Genomic DNA, 15143 nt, shown 5'->3' with positions numbered 1-15143 from the left:
GCCGAGGGCCGGAAGCACGCGCTGCCGCGCCCGCGGTGTCAGTAGGGAGGAGGGAGCCAGCGAGCCGAGCCGCGGAGGACAGGCGAAGATGGCGGCCTTCTCCGGTGCGTTGGTGGAAGCTGGGGGTGGTGGGGCGGCTCGCTGCACGCCTCGGCCCCGCGGCGGCCGGGCAGGAGCTTTGGGGGCGGCGGCGGACTGCAGGGCGCGGCTCGCTGCAGCGCCCGGGGCCCCGGTCGGTGGTGCCGCCGGAGGCCGGGTCCGCGCGGCCCGGGGTCGGGAGGGCATTTCTCTCCAGGTGCTGCGCGGACGGCCCTGTCCCTGCTCTTTCCCAGATGCTTTCTCTTCCACCAGTGTCACCTCGGCTTTCCTGCCAGTCCGCGCGGGGCGGCGGGTACCCGGCGGCGGCCTTGCGCCCGCTGCCCGCGGGTGGCCAGGCTCCTGCCTCTTTGACGTGGCCCTGGCGCTGTGCGAACCAGGTTTTGCCTGCATCGCATCGGGCTTTGGCCAGGACGAAAAGCGGCAGGGCGTGGGGAGGGGTCATTTGGAAAAATGACGATCTTGTCTCCGTTCGGTTGTTTTCAGGTCCTTCCAAAGCTTAAAAAAAAAAAAAAAAAAAAAAAAAAAAAAAAAAAATCCCAAAGGCAAACCTGCTCTTTATTTGTTGTTAGACGACACTGTATCAACATTGACATTAAATGTCGAAGGCAGTGGGAAAGCATTTTCACTCACGCATGTTAGCCCAATTTGAAAATTGTGAATTTATTTGCCTATGATACTCCATTATTCCAAACAGGATTTGATTTGGCTTAGGGAACCCCGTAGAGGGGTTTGGGGGCGGTAGTGGAAATTGAACCCAGGGGTGCTCTGCCTCTGAGCTACCTATCCAGCTCTTTATTTTATTTTTTTATTTTAAAGGTTTCTTGCTTAGTTGCCCAGACTGGCCTCGAACTTGACATCCTCCTGTCTTGGCCTTCTGAGTAGTTGGGGTTACAGACAGGCCTGTGCCCACTGCACTGGATGTCCCTCTTCCTTTATCATTCTCCCTTTATACAACTACAGTTTTTACAAAGCTCTAATGAACCTTAAACATACTACATATGATAAACTTATATAGCAATAAATATGTTGTTAGGCCTAGTTTTTTTAACCTGTTAAAATGACATCAGATATTATAGTATCATATGCTTTTCAGTTTTCTCCTGTGAGAATATTAGGAATTCCAAATCTCTAGTCATGTGAGAGCATTTCAGATTAGTAAAATCACATCTAATTGGAGTCCTGGGGAAATCTACTTAGAGTGGTTGCTGTTTTTCTTTTCCTAATTCTCACCCAATACAATTTTGGAGCCAAGATCTGTGGAGTAGTTCTAATTTGTTACTTTATAAGGTGCACGTCTTTGGGAGTTGTGCACAAATTTCAGTAATGTTTGGGTGAAGAACTGCGAGAGGAGTCTGGAATTATGAAATAAAGACAAAAGTAGAATTAAATTCCATGTATATTCCTGCTTTTCCTGTAACTGATAAAAGTCCTTAAAGAAAATATGCAGAGCATATGACCAAAATGGGTCAAGAAATCATCTGGGATTTGCTGAAAGCAGTTTGTGGTTGCCTCTTCCAATATAACAGTTTTGCAAGCAGCTTCAGCTTGTGTATACAGCATATCTAAGACCAACACTTCCTTTTTTGAAGCAGTTTGTATTTTAAGAGTGAGAGTATAACTGAACTCTAATGTGGGTAATTCTTAGAAAGCTCTATTCTTAGGTGGAGATTAACTTCTCTATCTGGATTTTCCTGGGTATATTTAAGGTTGTGACAACTTTCTTTTTTGAAAATGATGATTCTGTTCACCTGATGCAAAATACATGTTGTTTTATAAATAAATATATTCTTTTTTTTATATTAGCTTTTATGCATTTTCACAAACTGTCAAGAATTACAAAATATTAAAATTGGATATTTCTGGGGCTTGGTAAAGTTTAAGTTTTATTCATTTTTATAGTGGCACATACTTTTGTACTAAGAGCAATAAAAATTGCATTTTATTGGGCTGGGGAGATAGCTCAGCTGGTAGAGTGCTTGCCTTGTAAGCACAAGGCCCTGAGTTCGATCCCCAGTACCGAGAAAAAAAAAAAATTGCATTTTATTAATTCAGACTTAAAAACCCCTCTCATCTGGAAGGAAAACTGAGGTAATCCAGCTAACTATTCGTATACACTTGAGAAAGTTCCCTTGAGAAATGATAAAATGACAAAACTTAATTGGGAATAACTTGATCTATTCATTTTGGACTGGCCTTGATGTAGAATTATTTAAATGTATGCAGAGTTAAGAACAGAACTGATCTTCAGCTCACGTTTCCAATTGCCCAAATTTCCAACATTGGCAGCTCCCTCTTCCGTCAACCAGAATTTTGATTATTACTGCTAATACACGTGGGCAGTTCATTTTTCTCAGATCATTGAGGGTATTCAAATGGTCGTGGAATAGCCAAGGCACCTAACTGCCATATTATCACTTTTGAAGCCACTAAGATGCTGGTCTAGAACCCAAACTGGCAAATGTTTCCCTAGTCCTGTGGAGGTAAACGGACCCTGGTGGCTACTATGTGCCATTTGTGTCACGTCGTTGTCCCTGACCTTCCTGTGTCCATCTCTGCAGGTAAGTCCTATAAGCTTCATTTTGTGTGAAGAAAACAGATTAGTCTTTGCCCACAATCACTTGCTAGTATCTGGAAGTTTGAATTTGAACTCAAGTCTGTCTCCAGAACTTGGACATCCAGGTTGACATCACTGAGCCATGCTTTAAATTCTACCCCGTTCTATGAAAGGAATCTTAAGAGCAACATTATTTATGATGAGTTTAGTATCTGTGGGTTTAAAAATTATCCTTTATTTTCAGAGATGGGTGTTATGCCTGAGATTGCACAAGCTGTGGAAGAGATGGATTGGCTGTAAGTACATAGAATCTAAGTGCTTGGTAACAAGGGTGTTTTATCATTTAAACCGTGAGTGAGTTTATCACATATTTTTTATTATAGTTGGGAAAATGATATATGATTTTTCTGGTGATTCTTTGAATTATGGAATGTTTCCTTTTTAACTTGGGCATATTTCTAGCTGAAAAGATTGGTAGCATTTACCAATAAAATTCTCTTTTAGGTTTATAATTTGACATGATTTAGTTAGCGTAGGTGATTTTTAAAAACTAAATTTCTTCACATGTGATTCTTTTAGCCTGCCAACTGATATCCAGGCTGAATCCATCCCATTGATCTTAGGAGGAGGTGATGTACTTATGGTAGGTTTAAATTTGATTCTGAGGGGGTGTATTTGTGTTTTTTGTGTAGCCCAGTTTAAGAACTCCATAAGCTTAAGAATGATATTTTTACCAAATTAATTTTATTTACAAACATTCGTGATACATATGCTATCAAAGTATTGAATAGAAACTGTGGGGACACGAGAAAAAAGATGCAGTCGTTGTTCTTGAGAAGTTTAAACCAAGTAGGGGCAGTAAAACATGCACAAAAGTAAATGTCATATAAAAGAGAATGGGACACCTGCTCAGGAGATGCATAGTACCACAGGATTCGAGTAGAAGTCCGTTTATCCTTCAGCTTGAGGGATCGTAAGGCCCTGCTCAGAGGAAGGGAAGGTGGAAGAGAGACACTTCAACAAAACCAGTAGATGGGAGAGTGGAGAGTGATCCTGGAGTAGTTCAGGTAGATGGTAACATAAAATGCGTATTTCTGGGTGGGAGATGTAGCTTTTGTAAAATAGGAAATAATATTGTACATCAGATTTTTGGAGCTTTTGCTTCAGGATCTTGTTAAAGAATTTGGACATTTGTTGTCAGTGGGGAGTGTGGGACGTTAAGTAGGTGTGGTACATTGTTAGAATCGGGTTTTTGTGAAGCCTATTTTAGGAGCAGATTGTAGTATTTCTCTATGGGGTTAGATACTATTAGGATACTGTCATAATAATCATATTAGAATGATGAGGACTTCAGTTGGATGAAGCAATGGAAAGAAAAGGAAGAGCAGATTCTTAAGGAATTGAATTGGCAATAGTTAAAGGTGTCTGGGGAAGTCTGGTTGTCTTAAAGTACTATGAAAATAAAGACAGATAGTTAAGTGTTAAAGAGTGCTACATGATTTCATTTTAATTTGATCTTTGTAATTGACAGTTTTACTATAAATCAATTTTTTCCCCAATGCAGGCTGCAGAAACAGGAAGTGGAAAAACTGGTGTAAGTAATACTTTAACATTTCAATTTGTTTAAGAGCTGAATTTTGTTAAAGTATCTTTGAACCATAGCTATTATTTTGAAATATTTACTCAAACAACCACCTCCAAATCTGGGGGTTGTAGCTCAGTGGTAGAGTGCTTGACTAGCATATTAAACACACTGGGTTTGATTCTCAGACAAATAAATAAATTAAAGTTCCATCAATGCTAAAAAAATAATAAAAACCAAACCAAACCAAACCAAAAACAACCGTCTCCAAAATATAAGCAATTGATGGCTTGCCATTGAGTGATATTTTTGTTGTAAGCAAACTGAAGAGCTACAAGAGTATGCTTTAAGAATATAGTTTTAAACTGGTCTTGGAAGAGTTATGGTATCTTTAGTGTTTCGACTCATTTCAGAATTTTAATGCAGTGGCTTAGTAATAAAGAGATTTCAGACAGAAGTTAATCTACAGTTGGGGTAGACTAGAGAAACAGTTTGTCAGACTAGATGATACTTTGTAGTTTAGGTTTATTCTGAGGGTCCTTACTGTTTACGTTTTGGGCTATTGACTGCCTTCTGTTTTCTTCATTCAGTAACTCCCTGTTATCTTACTGGTATTTTGGGTTTGGGCAAATGAAATCAGAGAAGCAACCTGGAATGCGTGTAATTATTCATGTGCATGTATAACTTTATATTGATGATTAACTTACTAATATCTGAACACTAATAAAAAGAACTTTTTTTACTTGATAGGCTTTCAGTATTCCAGTTATACAGATAGTTTATGAAACTCTGAAAGACCAACAGGAAGGGAAAAAAGGAAAAACAACAATTAAAACTGGTGCTTCAGGTAATTTTTGTAAATTGTTATTTTCTTTTGTGTAAATCATTTATTCTTATTTCTGACATTTAGAAGTATGAGGTTTGGTTTGCCTTTTTTTGCCAATACCTGCAGCATGATGTTGGAATTTGGTGCCCTGGAAAACAGGGGTGCTACATGCCATTTAGAGCCTAAATAGTGAAATGTTGTCCCTCTTAACATAAGAATAGTGTTTTCTTTGAGAAAAGACTGGAAGTTTGAAATTACATTTAGTTATCTTTGTGTCTTTTTAAACATTTTAATTTTTTATGTCTAATATTAAATTGGTACATTTTGCAAAGGAAATATTAAAGAAGAATTTTCCAAATAATTTACAAAAAGAAGGAACTTAGAAAGTTAAAACGTATAAATTAGTTTTTCAGTTCTATTTCAGTTGGCTCTTTTATTAAGTTTCTGGTTCTTTGGTGCCATGAACAATCTTACCTTCATTTTACATTATGTTGCTTTTGTTAAACACTATCTAAATTCTGTTCTATTTTAGTTAATTTGTGTGTGTGTTTTTTTTTTTTTTTAACAAAACTTATATTTCAAAGTCACTTGTTTCCTGATACAAAATAGGATTGTGACAAAATAGCAAGCTTAAGTAGAGTGAATGGGCATATCAACATTTTTCTTTTTGCTTCTTTGAAAGTAACAATGTTACATAGTTCATAGAACTCATTTCTAAATGAATTGAGATAGAAAATGGGTATAACTATTTAGACTATTGGTTTATTCTAAGATAGTTTCTGAACTTGTCACAACTGTATGCCATCCTTTATGGGAGGTGATAATAAAAGAGAATTCTTCTAAGGGAGGACAACCAGAATGGTAATGGTTTGAAAATCATGTCCTGTGAGAAATAAACATAGGTACAGAAACATGGAGAAATACAAAAGGAGATGGGTTAATTGTTAACTTGTGGAAGAGATCTGCAGAGAAAGTAATTCTACAAAGTAGGACCAGGACAAATTAAAAATAATCTGTGGGCTGGGGAGATAGCCCAGTTGGTAAAGTGCTTGCCTTGTAAGCACAGGGCCCTGGGTTCCATCCCCAGCACCGCCAAAAATAATAATAATAATAATAATAATCTGCATGATTTCTGTTTAACTTGAGTATTTCCTAAAACCCAGATTGAGCCAACAGTGGAGGAGAGAACCACCAGAAGAGTATTAAAGTATTTCTCCATTATGCCAAAAGTCTAAGCCAGTGATGGGGATCTTTTTCCTTTGTTGTTGTGTTTGTTATTGTTGTTTGTTTGTTTTTCTGCGGTGCTGGGGATCGAACCCAGAGCCTTGTGCTTTCAAGGCAAGCACTCTACCAACTGAGCCATAGCCCTGGCCCCTGAATATCTTTTGATCAGAAACTATCTAGAAAGAATTTCTACCTTGGGCAGGAAGTTGGACTAGAAAATAGGGTTCTCTTTAGCTATTATAATTCTAAATCCATAGACTATTAAAATGTTTTAGAAAAGGAAAATTTCAGTAACATAACAAACAAAAACATAATTTTTTAATATGATATTGAATTAAGATAAAGGACTTTCTTTTTATTTAATAATAATAAAAGTGTAATTCATTAGACTCTGGAATACAGACCAGTTATTGCTATTGATTGAAGTCAGTATGCTTACTTACCTAAACTTCATTTTACCAACCATCTAAGTAGGAGCGAGGACAAAGGTCAGTGCCACCTAATAAAAAGTGCACTGAATCAAGTAAGGAGATAAGAATTTAGTCCTAGATAAGCCAGTGATTACTATCTTTGACACGTTTTAATTTTCAATTTTACTTTTATCTTTAATAAAAACAGCTCTAACTTTATATGTTCTAAATAATGTGTATGACCATATTGAATCTAGAGGAATTAAGAGAACATATAAAATACAAAATATGTGCTTTTTTCTTTTAGAGCATTTTTAATTTCATATGTTTCTGGGTAACTTTTCTTATTTCAATCGGTTTAGTGCTCAACAAATGGCAAATGAATCCATATGACAGAGGATCTGCTTTTGGTAAGTAGATATATTTTACCTGCTCATTTGTAATTCAGAAACTTTCTTTTGAAAAGTATGTGAGAAAATCAAGAAAATTATGAAAAAAGTATAATAAATGACTTAATTTACCATATATTGGAAAACAGTTGCTACAATTAAGCAATATAATACTGAAATATGACTAGACAACAGAATGTAATGGAAATAAATCTCAGTTAATATGCAAGAAAAAACAGTATTTCATTTCAGTAGGAAAAAAGCATTTATTCAATAAAGGCTGTTGGCACAATTGATGATCCATCTGGAACAACATAAAAATGACTTCTATTTCATATTAGAATGAGAAATAAATTCCATATGTATTTAAGATTTAAAGTGTGTGTGTGTGTGTGTGTACACATATAGAAGTATAGAAAATCACATGCATAATTTAGTGGTGGAACTGTGTGTGTGTGTGTGTGTGTGTGTGTGTGTGTGTGTGTGTGTGTGTACATATAGAAGTATAGAAAATCACATGCATAATTTAGTGGTGGAACATTACTAACCCAAAAAGAAATCTCAGAAATTATAAAACATAGGTGTATTTGTATAATTTTTTAAAAAAATATGAAGAAGATATCATAAAAAGGTAGTAGACAAGTAATAGTTATAGAAAGAATACTTGGAATTTTGATGAAAGATGAGTAATCATCATAAATTGATAAAGGTTCATTGTAGTCAGCAGATAAAGTTTTATCAAGTTTGGTAAGAAAGATATAAGCAAAAAGAAAAATCTGCAAAGGAATATAAAATTAACACCCATAAATCAGTTGTGTTCCTATATATCAGTGATGAATCAACTGAAAGAGAAAATAGGAACACTACCCCATTCACAATAGCCTCAAAAAAAAAAAAAAAAAAAAATTGGGGACTCAATTTAACAAAAGAGGTAAAAGACCTGACCTCTACAAGAAAAATGCTAAAGAAAGAAATTAGAAGATGGAAAGATCTCCCATGTTCTTAGATATGCAGAATTAATATTGACAAAAATGTCCATACTACCAAAGCACTATACAGATTTAATGCAATTTCTATTAAAATTCCATTGATGTTCATAGACATGGAAAAAGTAGTCAAGAAATTTATTGGAAAAATGAGCCCCAGAATAGCCAAAGCAATCCTTAGCAAGAAAAATGAAGCAGGAGCTATCACAATACCAGACCTTAAATTTTACTACAGAGCTATAGTAACAAAAATGGCCTAGTATTGTTGCCAAAACAAATGACCAGTGGTACAGAATAGAAGACACAGAGACAAATGCACGTAAACACAATTATCTCATACTAGACAAAGGCTCCATAAACATACATTGGAGAAAAGATAGCCTTTTTAACAAATGGTGCTGGGAAAACTGGAAATCCAAATGTAGCAAAATGAAATTAAACCTGTGTCTCTCACCCTGCATAAAATTCAACTTAAAGTGGATCAAGGACCTAGGAATTAGACCCTGTGCCTACTAGAAGAAAAAGTAAACCCAAGTCTCCATGATGTCAGTTTAGGATCTGACTTACTTAACAGGACTCCTAAAGAACAAGAAGTAAAATCAAGAATCAGTAAATGGGATGGTATCAAACTAAAAAGCTTCTTCACAGCAAAGGAAACAATCAACAGTGTGAAGAGCGGGACTGGGGTTGTAACTTATGGTAGAGCTCTTGCCTAGCATGCGTGAGGCACTGGGTTCTATTCTCAGCACCACATATAAATAAATAAAGATCCATAGACAACTAAAAAAAAATTAAAAAAAGAAAAAAGAATGTGAAGAGAGAGTCTAGAGAATGGGAGAAAATCTTTGCCACCTGCACTCAGATAGAAAATTAATCTCCAATATATATAAAGAACTCAAAAAACTTTACACCAAACAAACAAACAAAACCCAATCAATAAATGGGCAAAGGAACTGAACAGACACTTCACAGAAGAAGAAATACAATTGGTCAGCAAATATATGAAAAAATTTTCAACATATCTAGCAATTTGAGAAATGCAAATTACAGCCACACTGAGATTTCATCTCTAGTCAGAATGGCAATTTTTAAGAATACAAGTAACTAGGGCTAAGACTATAGCTTAGTGGCAGAGTGCTTTGCCTAGCATGTGTGAGGCACTGGGTTCAATCCTTAGCACCACATAAAAATCAATAAAATAGTGGCATTCTGTCCATCTACAACTACAAAGAAAAAAAAATGCAAGTAAATGTTGGTAAGGATGTGGGGAAAAAGGTACACTCATGTATTGCTGGTGGGACTGCAAATTGGTGGCAACCACGCTAGAATGGAAAGTAGTATGGAGATTCCTCAGAAAACTTGGGATGGAACTACCATTTGACCCAGCTATCCCACTCCTTGGTGTATACCCAAAGGACTTAAAATCAGCATATTATAGTGGTACTGCCACTTCATTGTTTATAACAGCTCAGTTCACAAGAGATAAGCTATGGAACCAACCTAAGTGCCCTTCAACAGATGAATAGATAAATAAAATGCGAATGAAGGGATGGAAAGGGGATGGGAGTAGGAAAGGCAGTAGAATGATTCGGACATTACTTTCCTATGTTCATATCTGAATACTGGGCCAGTATTCACATCATGTATAGCCGAAAGAATGGGAAGTTATATTTCATATATGTATAATATGTCAAAATACATTCTACTGTAATGTATAAAAAGAACAAATAAATTAAAAAAAAGAACTTTGCAAAGGATATTGAATAGGCAACTAGCTTAACAAAACAAATTCAAGTGATCAGTAAATATTCAACTATCAAACCCATAGGTAGTAGAGAGATGCAAATTAAAGTGAGATTTTTTTTGCTTAATACCCATCTGATTGGCAAAAATTGAAAAGGGTGACCAACTTAGGGATTATCATCTCTGGAAAGCAGTTTGGCCTTACCTATTAAAATTAAAGATATATATTTTTTATTCTCATTAAAATAAAAGTACCATTATGCAAATGTAACTGTACAAAGCTGTTTGTTGAACCACTATTTGTAATGGGAAAAAACAACTGTCAACAAAGTAAATGCTATTGCTAAGACAGTTACCAAACATTAGGGTTTATCCAAGGACTCCTGTGCAACCATTACAAAGAATGAATCAGAATGTAGAGTTGGGAAATGTTCGCCTGCTGTCGATGACCATGAAAAGTAAGATGCAACAAATGTAAAGTGGACATGATGAGGAATCATGCCAAAACAAACCCCCAACAAAAAACCAAAACAGCTAATTTCTACCATATGCCACTTATATAAAATTTTGTATATTGCATAAGGAATTTTAAATATAAAAATTTTAAGAATAGGTCATTGTTAGAGAACTTTTTTAAAAGTTTAAAGTTTTCTATAACTCATTATGAATAAAGATTTATACATTGAATAATTTAATCTTTGAAAAGTGAAGTAAGATGTATGATGAAGTGATTTCTTAAAAATTTGTTCTCCAACAGCTGGGCACAGTGGTGCATGCCTGTAATCCCAATGACTTGGGAGGCTGAGGCTGGAGGATTGCAAGTTTAAAGCCAGCCTCAGCAATTAAGCAAGGCCCTGTCTCAAAATTTAAAATAAAAGTAAAATGGGTTGGGGATGTGCCCCTGAGTTCAATCTCTAATACCAGAAAGGGGAAAAAAAAATTTGTTCTGTATTCGGGTACTGAATATGAGTTACAGACATGAACCAGAGTGGAAGCTATATTTTTTTTTTTGCAGTATAGACAAAAACTAAATCTTTGCTTGATCTCACTAAGCAGTTACTATGTGGATGTCTTGGTAACCAACAGTGGTATTTATGAGCCTTATTTTTTAGAGCCATAATATTAGCCAGTAACATATACATGTTTATATGCTTTTTCCTACTTTCCCATTATGATTTCTGGGTCTATGGATTGGGGGACAAACCAGAAACAATTCCTGTTACCTTTTAATATAGTGGCCACTCAAATTTAATGTCAGCATAAAATTAGGGCTAAAAATGATGGATGGGTTCTGCATTTTGCTTGAATGCCAGTTTCTTTAAAGGACTCTGGAGAATGGTTGCCTAAACACATCTGTGCTGGTGGTGGAGCAACTATTAGTGCAATCAGGCTAGGGCCTGTTGACTCTTTTCTAGATGTGTTCTTATAAAATCTTGTCCTCTTTAACAGATGACAGTGTAGAATCTAGCCCTCAACATGGCCAAGGACTTCCAGATGATGCATAAGGGCAGTTAGTTGTAGGGAAAGCCTTGCTAGGAATCAGCAAGTCTCAAGTTTCTGGAACATTGTAACAAGTGAAGGAATTATTAGTCAGACGTAAGATATTTCTTTCATAATGCGTGATTTATAAAGCTTGAATGGAAATGTTTTGTGGTTTTTCTCAAATCCAGCAATTGGGTCAGATGGTCTTTGTTGCCAAAGTCGAGAAGTAAAGGAATGGCACGGATGCAGAGCCACTAAAGGGTTAATGAAAGGTACGCAAACAGCATTTTTCCTTGTATAACTCTTTGAAACTCTGTCAACACATGAATTTCCCTGAAGTTACTTTAAATTGAAGATCTGAGATTTTTAATTGTAAAAAATGACTTTGAGTTCTTCATTTGGTATATACACATTGTTATTATGTAGTAAATGAGTCAATTAGGTGATTTACATCTAAAAAGTGTTTTGCCCTTACAGGGAAACACTACTATGAAGTATCCTGTCATGATCAAGGGTTGTGCAGAGTCGGGTGGTCTACCATGCAGGCTTCCCTCGACCTAGGTAAGTGTTGCTAAAGTAAACGAGTTGATTGATTTATATTCATGGGTTGTTAACATTTTATTATTTTTGGGAAACAAAATAATAGACTTAACCATAGATGGTTTATATTTTAGAGTCCCAGAAATGGAATTTGTGTGTACCCCACTCTATTGCAAGAAAGATTTGAACTAAAAAATTCGTATGCTATAGCAGTGTGAAATTAGGGGGAGTAAGATTAGGAATATGATGGCATCAGGGTGAAGTTAATATGTATGAGTACATCCACATATACTGCTTAGATGTTTCTCATTCTTATAAAATTGTGTCTAAATTTCTTACTGGCCAGAGCAAAGAGGGATGAAGGATGAAGTGTTTACATGTGTCCATAATGTTGAATAGTCTCCACAGGCTAAAAGTGCTTCAGTTGTTCACAGAATTCAGAAATTTGAGGGAAAATTTTCCTGTGGTTTGTTGAAATGAAGATTTAAGATTATTTCTTTAACAGGGCTTTTAATTTCCTACTTATTCTTGCCACATACCTAAGCTACTTTTTAAATCTAGGTACAGACAAGTTTGGATTTGGCTTTGGTGGAACAGGAAAGAAATCCCATAACAAACAGTTTGATAATTATGGAGAGGTAAGTAAGCTATGCAATAAACATAGCATTAGTAAGTTTTCTTGCATACTTGATCAGTTATAACTGAGGTATAGAAATGATTCTCAAAGCCAAGTGGATTTTCTGTGTACTTTCCACAGAAACTTCAGATTTGGATTTCAGTGAAGAGATATTGCAAAATTAGATAAATATATAGTAATTACAATTTTTCTTTCATGCCATTTATTAACCCCTTCAAAATGTATTACATATTTTTCTCTATTTTACCCATTCTGATTTTGGCTTTGGCCCTTACGTTGTTCCCATTTCTTAGTTTCAGTTATGATGATTCTTAATATAGTTGTTTTGGTGGACCTAATATTAATGAGCCTAAGTATGTTGATTCTAAAAGGCCTGTCAGATGTGTCTGCCATTATATATGTGTAATTCTCTAATAGGCATTTTTGACACATATGTTACCACTTAGAGGTTATTTTGAAACACTAACATACTTTCGATGCAGCTTTATTTGAACTTTTAGCTTCATTTAAGATATTGCTTTTGATTAATAGCACTTTACTTTCTGGGTTTCTAGGAATTCACTATGCATGACACCATTGGATGTTACTTAGATATAGATAAAGGGCATGTCAAATTCTCCAAAAATGGTAAGCTGTATTTGGATTTTATTAGCAATAAGGTATTCAATATTGTGATTTTTTTTTTTTTTTTTTGCCTTAATCCTCTCACCCTATATCTCAGTTCTCTATCTCTTCCACCCTGTCTTTCATTTGAGCAAATATTGAACATGTGCTATGTGTCAGGTTCCCTGGTAAATGCTGGAGATACTGCAGAAAATGGAGTAGACAGGCAGACAAGGTTATATCAGTGGAGCTTGCATGCTAGTGGGGAGAGGCAGACATGTAAGTACGAGTTAGGTGGTAACAGTTCTATGAAGGAGACTATAAAGGGGGAAGGAAGTAGACAGTGATAGCAGGCAGTGATAGTAGACAGTGATCTGAAGAAGATGTGTGCTTTTCTACAGGGTTGTTAGAGAAGGCTTTGCTGATGAGGTGATAAGTAGAAGCCAGAGTTGGGGGTGGGCCCTGCAGATACCTGAGAAGAGCATTTCAGGCAGAGGAAACAGGCCCAAAGGCCTTGAGTGGACGTGTGCTTGAGGGACCTGAGAATGAGGAGACCCATGTGTCTGGAGGGTACTGAGCTTTCAGAAGGGAGGCTGTAATACAACTTTTTTTTTTTTTTGAGCGAGAACTTCACTGTGGTTTAAAGCATAGGAGTGGCATCATCTCTCTTTAGATTAACAGTGTTCCTGCTCCTGTATTGAAAACAGACTGGGGAATGAGGAGTGGGTTGAGATCACCTAGGGAGTCAGAGGAGATAAAGAATGGAAGAGATCTGAGGCCTGGGTTCCTGTTACTAGAGAAGTGTGCATACTGAGGAGAATCCAGCAGAAGAGAATGAGAGAGGAAAGCCAGGAGGAAGAGAACCAGGGGACGAGGAGGAGGGAGCAGTCAGGTAGGGTCCGGTGCTGCTGAGGGGTCTTGTCTAGAAGGATGATAGGTGAGAATCGACTGCTGGATCTGGCACGTGGGCACATCAGTGCTCTTGACAGAGTTGCTTTAGATGAGCAAGAGAACGGGTGAGGGAGTGGTGAGCTGATTGGGAGACAGATCAACAGAAATGGAATAAAAGGAAGTGAATATACTAAAAAAAAAAAAAAATGAAATCAGAAAGTTTTACTTCAGAAGAGAAGAAAAAAAAGGAAGGTAAGTGGAGTGGACATGTGCTTGAGGGAGATTTGCTTGTGTTCTGATCTGGAGTGTCTAGTGCAGTGGTCTGATGTAGGCCTAGGGAAGGTACGCTTCTTAGGAGTAAAGGAGGAAAGAGAAGAGGTTGCCCTCAGGCAGCACAGTGTATCCATGGGTTGCAGAGGGAAAGCAGGAGTGCAGGTACGTTGGTGGATTTGATGGTGTGACTTCGTGGAAGCTCTTTTCTGATTGTTTCATCTCCTCTGTTTTCTTGTTTGTCTTTTTTCTTAAGGGAAAGATCTTGGGCTGGCATTTGAAGTACCACCACATATGAAAAACCAAGCCCTTTTTCCTGCTTGTGTTTTGAAGGTAATATTATTTAGAGAAATTTTGGTGTAATTACAAGCTGCTCAATCTTCATTATTTTGTAGGTTAAAATTTTTAATTTTGTTTTTTATTCATTGCTAGAATGCTGAACTAAAATTTAACTTTGGTGAAGAAGAATTTAAGTTTCCACCAAAAGATGGTTTTGTTGCTCTTTCCAAGGCCCCGGATAGTTACGTTGTCAAATCACAGCACACAGGTATTACATCTGAGCGGGTTAGGATTTCTAGTTTGGGACGTTGGAGAAAACTCCAGTAAGCAGGGTTTCTCCTAGTGAGTTACCTTTCTTTCTGTCGTAGTCACACTTTTTATTTAGTCTGTAAAATTCAATTTGAAAACCTAATTCATAAACTCTAATTTCAGTTTAGGCATTCAGGGCATCTCAGTCATGATGGTAACGACACCTACCGTGTACCAGCTGTGTTCCTGTTAAGTGCCATGGCAGAACGCTAAGTGCTTCACATGGGCTGTTTAGTCTTCGCATCAGCCCTATAAAGTAGAAGTCCTTCCATTTTACAGACAAAGCACCTGAGGAATAGGGACTTGAAGTAACTTGCCC

General features: G+C 36.8%; 1 protein-coding gene across 1 annotated transcript in view; it reads left to right on the top strand.

Moving 5' to 3' along the window:
* The window catches only part of DDX1 (DEAD-box helicase 1), a 40309-nt gene continuing 25166 nt past the window's right edge, over positions 1 to 15143 (top strand). Inside the window, exons 1-12 of the mRNA XM_079111148.1 lie at positions 1 to 104; positions 2898 to 2949; positions 3233 to 3296; positions 4218 to 4247; positions 4986 to 5082; positions 7058 to 7105; positions 11484 to 11567; positions 11773 to 11856; positions 12397 to 12473; positions 13027 to 13099; positions 14493 to 14569; positions 14669 to 14783. Coding sequence (XP_078967274.1) covers positions 89 to 104; positions 2898 to 2949; positions 3233 to 3296; positions 4218 to 4247; positions 4986 to 5082; positions 7058 to 7105; positions 11484 to 11567; positions 11773 to 11856; positions 12397 to 12473; positions 13027 to 13099; positions 14493 to 14569; positions 14669 to 14783 — 817 coding nt within the window. The 5' untranslated portion in view covers positions 1 to 88. The remainder of the gene's footprint in view (positions 105 to 2897; positions 2950 to 3232; positions 3297 to 4217; positions 4248 to 4985; positions 5083 to 7057; positions 7106 to 11483; positions 11568 to 11772; positions 11857 to 12396; positions 12474 to 13026; positions 13100 to 14492; positions 14570 to 14668; positions 14784 to 15143) is intronic.

This window comes from Sciurus vulgaris (genome assembly GCF_902686455.1).
Source record: "Sciurus vulgaris genome assembly, chromosome: 14".
Taxonomy (NCBI): domain Eukaryota; kingdom Metazoa; phylum Chordata; class Mammalia; order Rodentia; family Sciuridae; genus Sciurus; species Sciurus vulgaris.
The sequence above is the reverse complement of the archived record's forward strand: the minus strand, read 5'-3'. Positions and strand labels throughout refer to the sequence as shown.